The 19,513-nt window shown below is 40.0% G+C and overlaps 1 protein-coding gene across 1 annotated transcript; it reads left to right on the top strand.

Annotated features, from left to right (window-relative positions):
- Positions 1-2,266: 2,266 nt before the first annotated feature.
- Positions 2,267-14,896, top strand: LOC112258465 (membrane-spanning 4-domains subfamily A member 4A). Its single transcript, XM_024432851.2, has 7 exons — positions 2,267-3,108; positions 3,209-3,325; positions 3,753-3,809; positions 4,104-4,289; positions 4,610-4,732; positions 9,034-9,123; positions 14,409-14,896. The coding sequence occupies exons 1-7, from the start codon at positions 2,860-2,862 to the stop codon at positions 14,502-14,504; spliced, it is 918 nt and encodes a 305-aa protein (XP_024288619.1). The 5' UTR covers positions 2,267-2,859; the 3' UTR covers positions 14,505-14,896.
- The last annotated feature ends 4,617 nt before the right edge of the window (positions 14,897-19,513 follow it).

The following is a 19,513-nucleotide window of genomic DNA, read 5'->3' as shown; positions in this document are numbered from 1 at the left end:
ACTTGAGGAGTTAGAAGGAACATAATACTCTAAGGACCCACAATAGACTTATAAAGGGAGTGACAATGTGAACGAAGGAACAAATCCAACTCACACGAAGAGCCATTACGAATAAAGAGAAGGGTTGGTAGGGTCGCACGGCTAGGCCCTTGTTACACCGAAGTGACTAAAATCCTAAAGTACTCTGTCTAGCCAGAGGACGGGATAGAGGCTTTGCTGCAGACAACTCCCTTCACAGAACAGTGCAAACTGGTTCTAACCAGAATAGAAAGAGGAGTGGGAGGCCCCGGTGCTCAACTGAGCAAGAGGACAAGTACATTAAAGTGTCTAGTTTGAGAAACGCCTTGCAAGTCCTCAACTGGCAGCTTCATTAAATAGTTGCCGCAAAACACCAGTCTCAACGTCAACAGTGAAGAGGCGACTCCGTGGATGCTTTTGTAGGGAAGCTTTTGAACGGTAGTGTACTTGAGCTTGTGCTCTTAAAAGGGAATACACCTCAGCAAAAAGAAAATTTAAATTACCAGAAAAGGTGAGTTCCAGACCTTTCTAAAATCATGCAACATTACCAGTTTATGGCCATCTCATGAAAAATAAAGTTTTGGTATATCTATTTAGGCGGAAATCAAAATGTTGCCCTGTCATTCAAACCCATTTAAAATACTGAAACTATACTGAAACAATTATCATTGACTCCAAAACAAACTAAAATAAAACAAAAAACATCATGATTTTTGTTCAGTTCTAGGTTTTTTCTCCACAATTTGAGCAAAAATCGAATGGGGTCAAAGCTTTTTTTCTAATGGAGTTTTCAAGATTCTGAAACTGGCCGGTCACACTGATTTAAAGGTAGACTAAGCGTGATGATGTTGCAGCACCGCAGATTGAGATGAGTGCGACGCAAGACGTTGTTCTCACACAGTCACACAGAGTATCCGAGCATGTGCACAGGTGTGCTTCACGCTGCTTCACTGTGGTAGCTCCCTGATCAAAAGAGTGGAGAAGTTTAGAAAGTAGTAGTAAGTGTATGTTGTGTAGTAAGCTGTTAGTAGCCCATGTGTCTCACCCAAAGAATTTGATGAAACCGGCTGCCTGGTCAGCTAACATTAGGTAGCTAACATAGCAACCACTTAAAACAAATGAAGCACATGTTTCTTGACAAACAGGGATACTAGCTAATTATAGTCTGTTAAAAGTATATTTTGGTTAGCAGTTGTCAAACAGATAAAACAGTATCCATAAACCAAAAAATAAACTAATGTTAGACAACTGGCTATCTAGCTAGAACTTAGCTTACTGTTCTGACTAGGTGGTGCATATGTAACCTATAGCTTGTTTTTGAGATATGTCACCTATTGAATATTGTAAGAGCTTTCATTGTCTGCTTATATGCCCCCGTTATTTGTCCTACATTTCTGACCTGGTGTAGAGGGAGAATAATGAAAGAACGGCCCATGTTCTGAATTCTGTTGTACATTTAAAAAGTGCTGAACAAATAGTTACAGTATATCGACGACTCACTCATTAATGTCTTAAACGAAATTATGGCTTGCCTCTTATCCGCTCATCATTCCCTTATGCAATAGTTTGTATATCTCAATTGTTATGTTGCTTATACAGGTCTATCTCATTGATATCTTATTCATCGTTTTAGGCAATGTTGGAATAATTTCATTGTTTTGCTAACTTTGTGTACTATAATGAGTTGATGATGTGCTTTTCTTGATGAGGAGAAGATACTATATAAAGTTTGCCAGTGACAGTCTCTTCCCAATCAAATATTTGTTTTCAGCACAAAGTTCAGTAATAGCCCCAAGTAATTCCAGTTGATATTGTGAGGGATGTTTTGTTTGCGCAATGCACTGTCTGTGCATCAGTATATTGTCTACAAAAGTGGATTCTCATGATTGTATATTCCATCCTTTTTAGACCAGATACAATGCATTTGGAAAGCATTCACTTCACTTTTTACACATTTTGTTACGTTACATCCTTTTTCTAAAATTGACTAAATATTTATTTTGCTCATCCCATAATGACAAAGTGAAAGCTGTTTTAAAAAAAAACATTTTTGCTAATTTAGTATTAAACAGATATACCTTATATACTTAAGTACTCCGACCCTTTTCTATGAGACTCGAAATTGAGCTCGGGTGCATCCTGTTTCCATTGATCATCCTTGAGATGTTTCTAAAACTTTTAAAACACAAACCTTGGAAGAAAGAGGAGAGGAAGAGACAGGAGGAGAGGAAGAGAGGGGAGAAGAGGATGAGAGGGGAGAACAGGAAGTGAGATGAGGAGAGGAAGATGAGAGTGAGAGGGGAGATGAGAGGAAGAGAGGGGTGCAGGAATAGACACGAGCTAATGTTAACATGATATCACAGCATTTATATAGACTCCACTTTACAAAGCTATTTTGTGTTTGTCATGCTTATCTAATGCCTTTTCACCAATAATTTAACATTCACTAATATACAGTTTTTCCGGTTATTTCACCTACTTCTGCTTTAATTCAGGATGTCTCCCCACAGAGGGGCAAAGTATTTGGTTAAATGAATTACTTTATTATACTACACCTTGAAAATGGTTGCCTATACAGCACATAACAAAATAAATGTATGAGTTTCTTTTATAGCCTGTGTTCGATAGACAAAAACTTCAAGCCCAAGATGGGAAGATAAGACAAGAAGGAACTAAGGGTCACTCAGCAATGAGGAAATTATTCAAATTAACAGATGATACAGCAACCACAGACACACAGAGCCTATCACCTACCCATATTTAATGGGGTTAGTTTGAAGTCTAATAATTGGCTGATGCACACACCTATTTTGCAAGTCCCAGGTAGAGTACAAACTTTGAATGAGGCTCAACAATACACAGCTGACCAGCCATATCACCTCTTACTGTACTACAAACATCCTTCCCTCCTCTGTGAAGATGTCCAGCTCTCAAACAACCACCACTAATGGGGAGGTGGTCATCAACCATGTCTACCCCTATGGGAACGGGATGGGGGTTGCAGGGGTCGCATCTGCTCCTCACTGTCTGGGACAGACGGTCTCCTCAGTGCTGGGAAGTTTCCGGGCAGGGCATCCAAAAGTGCTGGGAGTAAGAATTGCTGTTTTATATCATTTGAAAATTATTTTTAATTTTGGTTGAATGTATTGGAAGAAGAGAAAAAAAATCCTGCTTTGTTTTTCTCTCACAGATCATACAGATCATGATTGGTTTGATAATGCTGTTAACAGGAATCGTGATGACTGCAGGACCACTAGTAGACAATATTGGAAGAATTAGTGGAATATTTGTCTGGGGATCTATCATTGTGAGTGAGCTGCTCTGTCTAATAATATTTTTTTACATTTCCTGTCTGTCGTGATGCAAACAAAACATCCTAATAATTGAATCATGTCATATTTTGAAAAGAAATGCATTAAAAACAATACAGTATGTGCATTTTTTAAATGTTTTTATTAAATCTTTAATGTATAATGAATGACTTAACAAATGACTTTTATCAATGTATATGTACATGGCTAGGCCTGTGCCGTTTATACACTCATGCATTTCAGTTTCTGTTGACTTCTATGTGGGAGGAATTAAACTTGATTTTGAATTTTGGTCACACTGTAGTAATATGTTTGTCCCACCCTACTCCCTATATAGTACAATCATTTTGTAGTGTACTATGTAGAGAATAGGGTGACATTTGGTACGTAGGCTTGTATAATATCTTCCTTGTTCCATCTCAGTATGTAGTTGCAGGCTCTCTAACTGTTGCTGCTGACAACAAACTGAACAAATGTCTGGTCAGTATCAACTATTTTTGCCTCAATAAAGTTTAGGCTTTTGATTTATAAAGTTCCACTCTGTTTCAAAACATAGAATCTACTTCACATATAGGCCCTCATGTTTTCATTCAACCTGTTTGTTTTCCTCCCACAACACAAGCAGTGGGGTGGGCACTGGCGATTCAGCAACTGCAAATTGCCCCTTTAATAAAGACTTGCAATCATGATTGTCAACACACTGTATTTTATATTGCATTTCATTTTTCCAACCAATCAAACATTCCTATGTCCTCTTTCTGGTCTGTCCCTTAGGTAAAAGGCTCCCTTGGAATGAATGTTGTCGCCACGGTTACTGCTGTTATTGGCACCATTCTGCATTCTTTAGACGGTGCTGGGATCATCTTGTACCACTACTACTGTGACTATCCACGCTATCCTTCATACGACACTCCATCCTATATCAACTACGATGGATCCTATGTTTGTCAACGGTATTGGGTATATACCAAATGCTTATTCCTTTGGTCAGGAGATATTTGTAAATCGGTAAAGGGGAATTTATCATCTATAATCATATTACTAGACGATCTATTGTACGTACTGTTTAATGTTTTTTATTAGTTTAAATTATACCCCATTTGTAGCATATATGTGACATCTCAAACATGCAAGAAATAGTGAATTAGATGCTATTGAGTTAAATTCTACTTCTTGTTAGCCCACACTGAAATGGGAGTCAGAGTTTAATTGTACATAATTAATCCAAAATGGCGGTGAAGTCTACATCACTGCTGTTTCCTGTTCCTCACTGTCTATAGGTCAGGTCCCAGGGAATATCAGGTGTTTTGGCTGTTTTCTCCTTGCTGGAGTTCATAGTGTCCATCTGTGTCTCGTCATTCGCCTGCAGAGCTGTCTGCCTGTGCTGCCGTTCCACCCCTGAGGTGAGTCTTTGGACATAGATTTCTGTCAAAATGTTATACAACATTTAGACAGAAATCTAGTTCCATATACAATGTGGTCCGAAAGGATTGACACCCTTGATAAAAATGAGCAAAAATGACTGTTTAAAATACATCGTCTGCGCACAAAAATGTGTACTAATACAATTGCTCGGAGAAAGTTTTTGCTTAACAAGTAATATTTATTTTTCAAACAGGTATGGGTCAAAATTAATGACACAGCTGTTTTCAATACCTCACTGTGCAAGGATAACAGCACTGACACTTTTTCTAAAATGTTTTGTGATTTGGAGACCCCTTTGGGAGGGATCTTAGACCATTCATCTGTACAGAATCCTTCCAGATCATTGATATCCTTCGTCTGCGCTTATTTTATGCGGTTGTTTCCTGCTTAATGTATTCTTATTTCAACACCAGACCCACCACTGGTGTGTGTGGCGAAAGAGCTCTATGTTCATGTCATCTGATCAAATCACAGTGTTCAATCCAAGTGCTAATGCTGTTTAGTAAACTCCAGGCGTTTACATTTGTTGGATGACATGAAAATAGCTCATTGACCACACACACCAGTGGTGAGTTTGGCATCGAAATGAGAACGCAAGAGCAGAAAATAACACCATACATACTGTAAAATATGGTGGCGGATCTTTCATGTTATGGGGCTAATTTTCTTCCACTGGTCCTGGGCCCCTTGTTAAGGTCAAATTCATGAACTTTACCCAGTGTAAGAGCCAATTTGGGTGTATCTTATATAAAGGTATTATTTGGGCAATTACACTCCTGACCACTAGGGGAAGACAAATGGTGGCGGTAATCACACCGGGTGATCTATAAAGACACAGGTGTTTGAACATATGGCGTGTGTGTGGATGGTGGGAGAGCTCACGGTTCTTGCTGTTGTTAAGATAATTTCCTGCCAACACAGAGGCCATGAGCTCAAGCCTAGGAAGGCTTTCTGATTCATGGGAGCAACTCTCTCGTTTCCCAGCATGAATGGAAGATGCACAGTACCAGCCAAAAGTTTGGACACACCGACTCATTTCATGGTTTTTCTATATTTTTACTATTTTCTACAATGTTTTTAATAACACATATGGAATCATGTAATAACCAAAAAGTGTTAAACAAATCCAAATATATTTTATATTTAAGATTCTTCAAAGTAGACACCCTTTGCCTTGATGACAACTTTGCACGCCCGTGGCATTCTCTCATCCAGCTTCATGAGGTAGTCACCTGGAATGCATTTTAATTAACAGGTGTGCCTTGTTTAAAGTTCATTTGCGGAATTTCTTTCCTTCTTAATGCGTTTGAGCCAATCAGTTGTGTTGTGACAAGGTAGGTAAAAGACCAAGTCCATATTATGGCAAGAACAGCTCAAAAACAGCTCAAAAAAGAAAAGAGAAACGACTGTCCATTATTACTTTAAGACATGAAGGCCAGTCAATGCGGAAAATGTCAAGAACTTTGAAAGTTTCTTCAAGTGCAGTCACAATCAAGTGCTATAATGAAACTGGCTCTCATGAGGACCGCTACAGGAAAGTTAACAGCCTCAGAAATTGCAGCCCAAATAAATGCTTCACAGAGTTCAGGTAACAGACACATCTCAACATCAACTACTCAGTGGAGACTGCGTGAATCAAGACTTCATGGTCCTATTGCTGCAAAGAAACCACTACTAAAGGACACCAATAATAAGAAGAGACTTGCTTGGGCCGAGAAACATGAGCAACGGACATTAGACAGGTGGAAATCTGTCCTTTGGTCTGTCCTTTGGTCTGAGTCCAAATATTAGATTTTTGGTTCCAACAACTGTGTCTTTGTGAGACACAGAGTTGGTAAACGGATGATCTCTGCATGTGTGATTCCCACCATGAAGCATGGGGGGGTGTGATGGTGTTATTCTGGTGACACTGTCAGTGATTTATTTAGAATTCAAGACACACTTAACCAGTATGGCTACCATAGCATTCTGCAGCAATACGCCATCCCATCTGGTTTGCTCTTAGTAGGACTATCATTTGTTTTTCAACAGGACAATGATCCAACACACCTCCAGGCTGCGTAAGGGCTATTAGACCAAGAAGGAGAGTGATGGAGTGCTGCATCAGATGACCTGGCCTCCACAGTCACCCGACCTCACCCCAATTGAGATGGTTTGGGAGGAGTTAATCTGCAGAATGAAGGAAAAGTAGCCAACAAGTGCTCAGCATATGTGGGAACCTCTTCAAGATTGTTGGAAAAGCATTCCTGGTGAAGCTGGTTGAGAGTATGCCAAGAGTGTGCAATGCTGTCATCAAAGCAAATGGTGGCTACTTTGAAGAATCTAAAATCTAAAACAACTATTGATTTGTTTAACACATTTTTGGTTACTACATGATTCCATTTGTGTTATTTCATAGTTTTGATGTCTTCACTATTATTCTACAATGTAGAAAATAGTCAAAGCCCTCCATCCTTGCCATTGCTGTGAAAGAGATTGGGGTATGTCGTTATCCCAGCTGTTGTAGCAACAGTTTTGGAGTAAACGGATATAGAAAGCATAAGGGTTCGTATATTAAGCTGGTCACCGAGAGGGTCGTGGCTGATGGAAAAGTTGTTGGAAACCTAACGTGACAAGAAGGGTCAGGTCTGGTCTGTGAGACGTAAAACAGAACAGGAGAACTGGACAGACCTGTTACCAAGATCTGGCTACCCAAGCGGGTACAGAGGAACCTGGGAAGAACTCTGAACCACAGAAGAAGTGAAAGAGGATTCACTCACATTTCACTTTATTGGGTAATTGCTGTTCACCATTAGGGGCCGGTGTGTTGGAGCCAATTTGGGTGTAGCTTATGGTGTTATTTGGGCAATTACACTCCCGACCACTAGGGGCAGACAAATGGTGGTGGTAAACACACATCATGTGATCTTTGGAGACACATGTGTTTGAACTAATGGTGTGTGTGGATGGTGAGAGAGCTTACAGTTTCTCCCGCAATAAAATCCACACAAACTAATACAAGAAAATGCAATGAATTCCAAACAAGATACAAAGGATTACTACAGTTAAAATTAATTTATTCAAGGAAACCACTATTGCTAAGTGTGAGGCACGTAAAGAGCTATGTCTATTTGCTACCAAACACTCACCTGGTGACATTGGCTCCTTTGAAATCTTACATTTTCTGAAACAAATTGTCATGACACCAGTACCAGGACATTTTAGAAAAAGGCTCAGTGTCGTTATCCTCACAAGGTGAGATATTGACAGGTATTGGAAACAGTGGTGTCAATCATTTTTATCACTATCTTTTCGAGAGAAAAAGCATCTCTTTCACTTTGCAATTGTATTAGTATAAAATAATATAATTTCTCCATTGTTTTGAGCATACATTATAGCTCAGTATTCATAATTCATCCCAAAGGTGTTTGATGGGGTTGAGGTCAGGACTTTGTACAGGCCAGTCAAGTTCTTCCACACCGATCTCAACAAACAATTTCTGTATGGACTTCGCTTTGTGCACGGGGGCTTGTCTTGCTGAAACAGAAAAGGCTTTGCCCAAACTGTTCCCACAGAGTCGGAAGCAAAGAATCGTCTAGAATGTCATTGTATGCTGTAGTGTTATCCTAGCCTGCCCCAAACCATGAAAAACAGCCCCAGACTAATATTCCTCATCCAGCAAACTTTACAGTGGGCACAATGCATTCGGGAAGGTACCGACCCTTAGCATTATGCATGGTGATCTTAGGCTTGTGTGAGGCTGCTCGGCCATAGAAACCATTTCATGAAGCTCGCGACGAACAGTTCTTGTGCTGACATTTCTTCCAGAGCCAGTTTGGAACACGTGGTTAGTGTTGCAACCGAAGACAGCACTTGGCTGGTATGGCCTACCACTTCGTGGCTGAGCCATTGTTGCTCATAGACGTTTCTTCTTCACAATAGCAGCACTTACAGTTGATCGGCGAAGCTCTAGCAGGGCAGAAATTTGATGAACAGACTTGTTGAAAAGATGGCATCCTATGAGGGTGCCATGTTGAAAGTCACTGAGCTCTTCAGTAAGGCCATTTTACTGCCAATGTTTGTCCATGGAGATTGAATGGCTGGGTGCTCGATTTTATACAACTGACAGCAACGGGTATGGCTAAAATAGCCGAATCCACTCATTTGAAGGGGTGTCCACATACTTCTGTATATAAGTGTATGTTCTGGCAACTGTAAGAGCACTGAGCAGTCATGACACCTGTATATTCAATAATGAATTACTAGAAATGTACTTAAAATTTACATGTCTGTCTTTTAGCAAGTGTTCATCATTGGGAATCAAATACCGGTACCTCATGGCAGCATGACTCCAAGCAACACACCTTACCCTCCTCTGATCAACTACGAGGTATGACATCTTTTGGAGGTTGAACTGCAGGGTCGCCATATCAAATAGGCTGATCGTTATCTAAAATTTGAATTAAAAAGATCTCACCAGTGTCCTAGTAACTGAGTTTCTGGAGTAAAATTTTACATTTCCACTGCGAAAACTTTAATTTCAAGTTGTGTAATCACCACAACATTGGTCACTGTATGAAATTCTGTGGGTCCGTACTTGCGAACATTAGAAAACGTTTGAGTTGAAGTTTAAGCATCGTCCAATTAAAATCGTTGAGGTAGTTGCACGTGATAGAACCAATGTGTATAAACCATGTATGACTGACAGGGGTTGCTTTATTGAAGCCACGGCCAAGCCATGGACATCTTGGCACTCCTCCTCCAATGTAAATAAGATTTTGTAAGCTATCGAAATGCATTTATTAATGTCTACATTCGTTTTTGACATGTTTATTCTATTACAGACACCTTAATGCATACTTTCACATTATATTGTGTGAGCTAAACTTCAAAGCTCTCAATGGCTAATTACAATCCAGGGTTTATATTCATCATTAGATAGAACACTTTGCATCAAAGTTACTAAAACGCAACAATTTTCAACTGAACGATTAGCCCCTGGTGATTTTTGCCATTTGTGACATTATAATTTTAACCTAACCTAAGCTCTTGAGAACCCAAACCCATACAGCCATAGGGTTCTCATTTGAACAATTGACCACAGCAGGGCCAACGTGTTAAACATTCCCGATTCTCTGTCTAACTGTTAATAATCAATGCGTGCAAATACGGTTTTAGAAAATTCTACTTTCATATCACCCCAAAATGATTTTACAAATTCAAAAGACACACTTACTCTGCGCCGTTTTAACACAGATTCCCACGGAGGTGTTTTGCATTGCACTTCCTGAGCTAATGGAAACTCGTAAGGAAACAAAGAAACCTTTCACCTGTGTTATTTCCTTCCTTATATCTGTCTGTCCCCCAGCTCTGTTTCCCGTTTTCACATTGTTTGTATGTCGTTTTGTTACTTGTGTGCTGACACTGCTCCTGTCTTGTTCCTTGTCTGATCCTCATTAAATGTTTGACACCCTGTACCTGCTTCTCGACTCCAGCATCGGCCATCTTTCGGATGGGACGTTAAATGGGTGTCCTGACTCTCTGAGGTCATTAAAGACCCCATGGCACTTATCGTAAGAGTAGGGGTGTTAACCCCGGTGTCCTGGCTAAATTCCCAAGATGGCCCTCAAACCATCACGGTCACCTAATAATCCCCAGTTTACAATTGGCTCATTAATCCCCCTCCTCTCCCCTGTAACTATTCCCCAGGTTGTTGCTGTAAATGAGAACGTGTTCTCAGTCAATTTACCTGGTAAAATAACGGATAAATAAAATTAAAATATTAAAATATTTATGTGGTACTGACTCAAAACTAAATGAGAAGTCACACAACTACATTTTTTTAAAGTTATGATTTATTTTCCCAGCATGCTCTACTGCATGTAGATTGGTGGGGAGGATGTTTTTAAATATCTGTGTTTTTGCATGTACATTGACTGATTGATTGATTCATCTTGTGCTACACAAAGATAAATAACATAACACATTTTCTAATCTAATCCAATCGTTTAGTTCATTTTTTTTTGCTCCCATTACTGAAATGGTTGTTCCAGTTTTTTAAATGGCTTAGGTTTTCTCCTAACCCTGGCAGCAGTTATTCATTCAGGTTTCAGGTGATTAAAACTTTAAACTGTTGGATATTGTAACTCTGTCACATCACATTGCAAACCATCATAATCTGATTAGCAGGTAGGGTGGCAAAAATCTGGTAAATTTCCCAGGTTTTCCAGAAATCTCGGTTGGAATCTGGGAATTTTGGGAATGTTACTGGAAATTTGCAACATTACTTAGTGGCCTGATGTGGCCTGTAAACCATGCATTTGAAATAGGGTAAAGCTAGGCCTCAAAATAAGGCCTTATGTATTTTCATGGTTTAAATATAATGATAACATTTGCCTAGCAACTCACTTGGTGAAGGCCACAGGAGTGAAAATGTAAAATTTAACAACCACATCTTTGTCACTGACAAATACAGTTATGAGTGGTCACTCCACAATTCAATTGAAAGGGCACACTGGTAAGGCTTAGTGGGGGGGGGCTACTCAGAATTTTCAAGTTGATATAACTCAAATCTGGATCCACTACAGACAACAAAAGTAACTGTACTCTAGCATATTAAGTGCAACAGGTTTCTTTAAAAAAAATAGTAATGAGAGCACATTGGGGTTTACAGTTTGTGTTACACAAAAAAGCCTCAGTGGAAATGTGCGGTAAAACGGTAAGTGTATCTTTTGTATTTCTACATTGTTTTTGGATGATAATTAAACTGAGTGTTCACGGTATCCAAAACCGCAGCGCAATCGAGAATCAATTGTTTGTAGATAGAGCATTTTACACTTGAGAAAATCACCTCAGCTATTCAAAAGGGACATGGAATGACTCCAATGTACAGAATTATTTTATTCATTTAACCTTTATTTAACTAGGCAAGTGAGTTAAGAACAAATTCTTATTTACAATGATGGCCTACACCGGCCAAACCCAGACGATGCTGGGCCAATTGTTCGCCGCCATATGGGACTACCAATCACGGCCAGTTGTTATACAGCTGGATTCGATCCAAGGTGTCTGTAGTCTAACACTACGACACAGTGCCACTCCTTCCCCCCGTTTGCAAGAAGTGACATCCCAAAAAGCACCCCAAAATTTTACAACCCAAATGGCTCCTATCCTCCCACGTCATGCTAACTGGCTACCAGATGGCACTGCAGTGGATAGCAGACATTTTACAGGCTACTGATCAATTCTGCTATTTTGTGTGTTTTATTTTTTTTACATTGAAGGTAACTTTTGCTGTACATAATGTCTCCGTCATCATTTCCTATGACCGAAAACAGCTTCTGGACATCAGTACAGAGATCACTAACCTCGAATTGGATGGCAATTTCTTCTTCAACAAGTCGTCAGCTCTGGACATTCTGCTTACTCCAGACCAGGCCATGGGACTGACCATAACTCTATCCTTCTGATTCCTGCTTACAAACTAAAACTCAAACAGGAAGTACCAGTGACAAGCTTAATATGAAAGTGATTTGATGAAGCGGATGCTAAGCTACAAGACGATTTTGCTAGCACAGACTGGAATATGTTCCGGAATTCATCGATAACATTGACAAGTTTATCACATCAGTCTTCATTAATAAGTGCATTGACAAGGTTGTCTCCACATTGACTGTATGTACATATACCAACCAGAAGCCATGGATTACAGGCAACATCCATACTGAGCTAAAGGCTAGAGCTACCACTTTCAAGGAGCGGGACACTAATCCGAGCGCTTTTAAGAAATCCCGCTACCTCCTCCTCAAGTCATCAAACAGGCAAACCATCAATACAGGACGGATATTGAATCTTACTACGCTCTGCAGGGCTTGCAAACTATCATGGGCTACAAAGGGAAACCCAGCCACAAGCTGCCCAGTGATGCAAGCCTACCAGATTAGCTAAATGCCTTCTATGCTTGCTTCAAGGCAAGAAACACTGAGCCATGCATGAGAGCACCGGCTATTCCGGACTACTGTGTAAGGCATTTTTAAACAGGTTAACATTCAAAGATGGATTCACAGACGGATTACCAGGGTGCATACTCAGAGCATGTGCTGACCAGCTGGCAAATGTCTTCAAATACATTTTCAACCTCTCCCTGACTCAGTTAGTAATACCTACATACCTTGATGCAGACCACCATAGTCCATGTGCCCAAGAACGCCAAGCTAACCTGTCTAAATGACTATTGCCCCGTAGCACTCATATCTGTAGACATGAAAGGCTTTGAAAAGTGGGCCATGTCTCAAATCAACACCATCATCCCAGACACCCTGGACCACTCCAATTTGTATACCGTCCCAACAGATGCCGCAATCTCTATTCAACACCATTGTGAACTCCAATCTCAGGTCCCTGGTACTGAACACTTCCCTCTGCAACTGAATCCTGGACTTCCAGACGGGCCGCCCCAGGTGGTGAGGGTAGTGAACAAGACATCCACCATGCTTACTCTCAACACGAGAGCCCCTCAGGGGTGTGTGCTTAGTCCCCTCCTGTACTCCCTGTTCACCCACAACTGAGTGGCCACATACAACTCCAACACCATTATCACGTTTGCTGATGACACCGGTGGTAGGCCTGATAACTGACAACGAGGAAACGGCCTATAAGGAGAATAGCAGTGACCTGGCAGGACCTCTGTACCAGGTGGTGGTAGAAGAAGGCCTTAAACATATTCAGACTGCAGCCACCCAGGTCATAAACTGTTCTCTCTGTTACCACATGGCAAGCCGTACAGATGCACCATGTCTGGAACCAACAGGACCCTGAACGGCTTCAACCCCCAAGCCATAAGACTGCTAAATAGTTAACCAAATAGCTACCCGAACTATCGGCATTGACCCCCTTTTTCACAAACTCTTTTGACTCATCACATACGCTGCTGCTACTGCTTATTATCTATTGTGTTGCCTAGTTACTTTACCCCTACCTATATGCACATATGTACCTCAATTACCTCATACCCCTGAACATCGACTCTGTGCAGGGTACTGGTACCCCGTGTATATAGCCATGTCATCATTACTCATTCCTCGTTTTATTATTTGAAATAATAATATTTATTTTTCTCTCTGCATTGTTGGGAAGGCCCCGTAAATAAGCATTTCACTGTTAGTCTACACCTGTTGTTTACGAAGCATGTATCAAATCAAATTAGATTTGATTCTGTCCATAACACTAAAAATAAATATTATGAGAATGAAATGTAAATATTTTTACACAACTTAAACTAAATAAAAACTAACAATAAAGGTCTGAAAATGAACTGAAACTAAATTTAAAATAAACATTAGCGATATAATATCATTACAAGGATGTGATGATCATGCAATATTGACACTCTACAGGCTCAACCCAGTAAGTAATCAGTTTAAGTCATAGATACTGAGCATGTGTACGTACTGTTATTTTTTTTATTAACATCTCTTTTTTAGAATTTCTGTAATAGCATGCAACCCAAATGGCATCCTAATCCCTGTATGGTGCACTGCTTTGGCCCAGTATACTATATAGGGTATATGGTGCAGGCTTTGATCAAAAGTAAAGCACTATATATTGGGAATAGGGTGCCATTTGGAACCTAACTATAATTAAGGTCATATATGTCCTGTGTTGTTTTCATTACAGACTGGGAACTACCCAAAGGGTCCTGTGGGAGACGGTATGGGTACAGGGTTTCAACAGAATCCCCTGCCTCCTCAATACACTGCTGTCATCCCTTGAGAATTGGGCCTCCGTGAATACATTGGTTTTTTTCTTGTTGAAATTGTGTTCTCTAGGCCTATTTTTCTGATACAAGCCAGGTAACAGTTGGCACCACATTACTGATCTGAATAATTTGACAGTTAAATATTGATAATGTATTGTAATGCAATGTTTCAGTATAATTTTTAGGTTACTATATGATTGATTTTATAACCTCATGTTTTTGTCAGTTCTATCTTTCTTTAATTGATATAATTTAATCATAACTTCTTATATAAAAGTATAGCTGATTTATCAACTAAATTCAACCACTGCTATATGACAGAATATGATGATGCATCATTTTTAATAACACACAAATGCATATTTAACTTAATGTCTTGAAACAATAAAACTTTTTTTAGTTTAAAGTCACTTTTATCTTCTATACAATGTCATTAATGACATTCATATTTCGGGTAAATATTGATCTTTAACGTAATGCTAGACCTAAATAAATGTGTATTTTTGGAGAATTGGTTGAAGGGTCTGAAAACATCCTGATAAGGAGGGAGTGGTGTGTGGCTGTTTACATTGGGCATTAGCCTATATCCTTTCTATCTTGAGTGTCTGCAACATTAAAGTTCATGAACAGTCAAAACCATGTGTTTCATGAAATTGTATGATCTTTTAAGAAACCATTTCAAAGTATGATGACCAAAGTATGAAAAATGACAGTTGCTTCTACAGTGCCATTAAAAGTATTTTTCCCCTTTCTGATTTTCTCTATTTTTGCATTTTTTTATACCGAATGTTATCAGATCTTCAACCTAAGTCAACTATTCGATAAAGAGAATCTGAGTTTATAAAAAAAAAAAATACAATATTGTCTCTTATCGATGGCGGTTATGATATTGTTTAGAACCTTGAGCGTGGCTGAGGTGCACCCACGACCAGCTCGGAAACCAGATTGCATAGCGGAGAAGGTACGGTGGGATTCTAAATGGTCGGTGATCTGTTTGCTAACTTGGCTTTTGAAGACCTTAGAAAGGCATGGTGGGATATATATCGGTCTACAGCAGTTTGGGTCTAGTGTGTCTCCCCCTTTGAAGAGGGGGATGACCGCGGCAGCTTTCCAATCTTTGGGATCTAATACGATACGAAAGAAGGGTTGAACAGGCTAGTAATAGGGGTTGCAACAATTTCGGCTAATTTCGGCTAATTTTTAGAAAGAGAGGGTCCAAATTGTCTAGACCTGAAGATTTGTAGGGGTCTAGATTTTGCAGCTCTTTCAGAACATCAGCTATCTGGATTTGGGTGAAGGAGAAATGGCGGAGAATTTGGCATGTTGCTGTGGGCGGTGCAGGGCTGTTGACCAGGGCAGGGGTGGCCAGGTGGAATGCATGGCCAGTCGTAGAAAAATGCTTCTTGAAATGTTCAATTATTGTGGATTTATCGGTGGTGACAGTGTTCCCTAGCTTCAGTGCAGTGGGCAGCTGGGAGGAGGTGCTCTTATTCTCCATGGACTTTACAGTTCCCAGAACTTTTTTGAATTTGTGCTGCAGGATGCAAATTTCTGTTTGAAAAAGCTAGCCTTAGCTTTCCTAACTGCCTGTGTAAATTGGTTCCTAACTTCCCTGAAAAGTTGCATTTCATGGGGGCTTTAAGGTTGCATATTTGTGGGTTTTAAAGGATGAACTGTTTGTTTAAAGTCCTGCCACAACATTTCAATTGGGATTAGGTCTGGACTTTGACTAGCCCATTCAAAAACTTCAAATTTGTTGCTTTTTAACCATTTTCATGTAGACTTGATTGTGAGTTTTGGATCGTTGTCTTGCTGCATGACCCAGCTTGTGCTTCAGCTTCAGCTCACATGTAGAATTCTCTGATACAGAGCATAATTCATGGTTCCTTTTATTAAGGCAAGTGGTCCAGGTCCTGAGGCAGCAAAGCATCCCCAAGAACAGCTTTTGGGAATGTTTTACTTGTTATTTTCTTTGTCATATAATCCCTCTTTTAAAATATGTATGCTTAACTGGAATGGACTTTTATTACATGCATACTTACCCAGATTGACCTTTTAACTTCTTTGGGCTGAGATCCCGCTAACGGGATTGATATGACAACAGCCAGTGAAAGTGCCGGGCGTTACTCAATACTGCCCCCTGCCATAAGAAGTTTAACATGTATACTTACGTAATTACTTACCTGAAAACTTATCTGAGATCCAAACTAATGTGTAAACGGTATGTTGCTGCTCTGGAGAGGACCTGTGTGTAATCCTCTCTGCCACACCTGTTGAACAATGGAAACACAAACAACAATAACCACAACCATTCATCCTACCACTCAAAAATCACAAATTGTCATTCCCCCTATAGTATTCTAAAGAACAAGTTTCCATCCCCTACTTTCTATTTTTAATAAAGTTATTTCCCCTTACCCAAAAGTCCCCTTACCCTAAACTGGGTTCATATCCTATTCCCAACCATTCCCCTTAAACCAGCGTTTCCCAAACTCGGTCCTCGGGACCCAAAGGCATGCATGTTTTGGTTTTTGCCCTAACACTACACAGCTGATTCAAATTATCAAAGCTTCATGATTAGTTGATTATTTTGGGTCCTGAGGACCGAATTTGGGAAACCCTGCCTTGAACCTAAACCCATACCCTAAACTGGGTTTGTATGCTCTACCCAATTCCTCCTCTGTTATTTTTTTAAACTTTACCTCTTTACATTTTTAATCCATTAAAGTTTGTTGTAATAAAATCAACCCTTGTACCTTGCCAACCCTTGTACATTTACCTTAACCTGACAGGTACATGGAGAAGAGGGCATGAAGCCATGAGATGTACCTACCAGTTCCAAAGTTTGTCAGCGCATCACAAGAGACAAATATATATATTTGATGCAATTTTAATGGTGTTTTAGTTGATTTGTGTATCACCAAATTTACTTGAGAGGATTTTACTGCAACGCTGCTCACTGAATGCAAGTTGCTTGAAATTTCAAAGAGTTGTCAGTTAGCCTCACTTTTCGGATGCTTGCCTTTTGGTGGATCCATTTGTGGTTTCAAGATGGGTGAGAAAGGAGTTGGGTGTAGTTGAATCAGTGATGGTAACCTGTAGTGGACTTGTGATTTTTGTTTGTGTTACTGCTGGTCAGAGGGAGAAGGTGCTTTGTGTCACTCAATTTGGGTCAAGATCTGTTTCTTGTTTTGCTCTTAGGAATAAGGCACCATTGAACGCAGTGATTTCTGGGGTAGCGTTAAGTGTGGAGGTGGAACAATTGAAATTGAAAATTCCTAGTGTTTGTGATGCCTCCTGTCTGGTGCGACGTAGACCAGGTGGGGAGCGTGGTGAAAAATAGGAGTCATTGTCAGTCGTTTTGAGTCAGATTTCTGGTCATGTTGCAGGAGTGTGTAAGCGGGAGATTCCAAGATGTGGGAAGTGCGCCGGAGGGCATGCAACAGAGGATTGTGTAGTTTCGGTGGATAAAGTTGTGCGTGTCAATTGTAGGGGTGCTCATGTTACTGGGTATTGTAAGTGTCCGGTGTGAGAGGCAGATTGAAGTGACCAGAGCCAGGGTAGTGCAGAGGGTGTCGTATTGTGAGGCAGTGAAGAAAGTGGAGGAGAATGGGTCAAGGCTGAGATCCTGAGAGGATCCCAGTGAGTAGTAGATTTGTGCCAGTACAAAGGGATAGGGTAATGAGTGAGTTATGCTTCAGCAAGGTTGTCTTCTTAGCGTTCATAGCAATGGTTATCAACTGTACCGCAGAAATAGAAAGTAAAATCACAGAAAATAGATGTTGTGGTGGCAACTGCAGAGAAGTGTTTGGGTATATGAGATTTGACTTCAGAAGAGTTACAGGGTTTGTTGAGGGGTGGTGTCCCGTCCTCTCAGGCCATTGGCATGGGTAGAAGCAGGAAGGGTCAAAGTAGTGGAATACGGTAGTGGATTTTAATGAGTGTAGGTGACCATTGCAGAGATGTACCTGGGTGTAGGGCTGTGGCAGTCATGAAATTTTGTCAGCCCGTGATTGTCAAGCAAATAACTGCATGTCTCATGGTAATTGACCATAATTAACATAAAGACATTTAGCATCTCCTGGCTTCCAGCCTACAAGTCACTGATGCAGACCTTTGGAACATCTACATTTTAAAAAGTCTAATAAATACATGTAATATAGCCTACACCATCACAATAAATTAATTTGCATATTAGCAGACAAGATTTTCTTAGAATTGCGCAGCATTATTTGATATTATTGTATAGTATTTAGAATACAATTGAACAAAGCTGAGAAAAATATAAATAATATTTTCTTCAAATGATTTGAGGGTGTGCGCACATGCGGCTATTCTGTGTTGAGTGGTTAACAAAGAGAAAGGTACTCCTATATGCTTAATTTAGAGTTATTTATGTAACTTTAGTTGTGATACAAACACTGGGCTATAGATTTTTAATACATTCTAAGGCTGCATGATGCAACTCTCATGATGATTTGAAAAAATACGCATGAAAGGCATGAGCTCTGCATTTTTTTTGCACAGGTTGTATATACAGTGCCTTGCGAAAGTATTCGGCCCCCTTGAACTTTGCGACCTTTTGCCACATTTCAGGCTTCAAACATAAAGATATAAAACTGTATTTTTTTGTGAAGAATCAACAACAAGTGGGACACAATCATGAAGTGGAACAACATTTATTGGATATTTCAAACTTTTTTAGCAAATCAAAAACTGAAAAATTGGGCGGGCAAAATTGCCAGAATATAGGTAATTTCCCCCCACCTTCTGATGTTCCCAGAATCTCTATGTTAACCAAGGGTTTTGCAAATGTAACCTCGGTAGGGTAGAGAGAGGGAAAAGGGGGGGAAGAGGTATTTATGGCTGTCATAAACCTAGCTCCCAGGCCAACGTCATGACACTGCACTGTTGTAACTAGAAGCACAAGCATTTCGCTACACTCACATTAACATCTGCTAACCATGTGTATGTGACCAATAACATTTTTTTTGGGGGGGGTTTGATTTGGACAATTGGAAAT

This window comes from Oncorhynchus tshawytscha, linkage group LG09, assembly GCF_018296145.1.
Source record: "Oncorhynchus tshawytscha isolate Ot180627B linkage group LG09, Otsh_v2.0, whole genome shotgun sequence".
Taxonomy (NCBI): domain Eukaryota; kingdom Metazoa; phylum Chordata; class Actinopteri; order Salmoniformes; family Salmonidae; genus Oncorhynchus; species Oncorhynchus tshawytscha.
This window is presented reverse-complemented; position numbering and strand designations above follow the sequence as displayed.

Bases quoted from the DNA above. Each gene is read 5' to 3' on its own strand.
- LOC112258465 (XM_024432851.2), top strand. From the start codon at position 2,860: ATGAGGCTCAACAATACACAGCTGACCAGCCATATCACCTCTTACTGT. The intron at 3,109-3,208 runs GTAAGAATTGCT...TTTCTCTCACAG, and splicing joins GGCATCCAAAAGTGCTGGGA to ATCATACAGATCATGATTGG. The intron at 3,326-3,752 runs GTGAGTGAGCTG...GTTCCATCTCAG, and splicing joins TTGTCTGGGGATCTATCATT to TATGTAGTTGCAGGCTCTCT.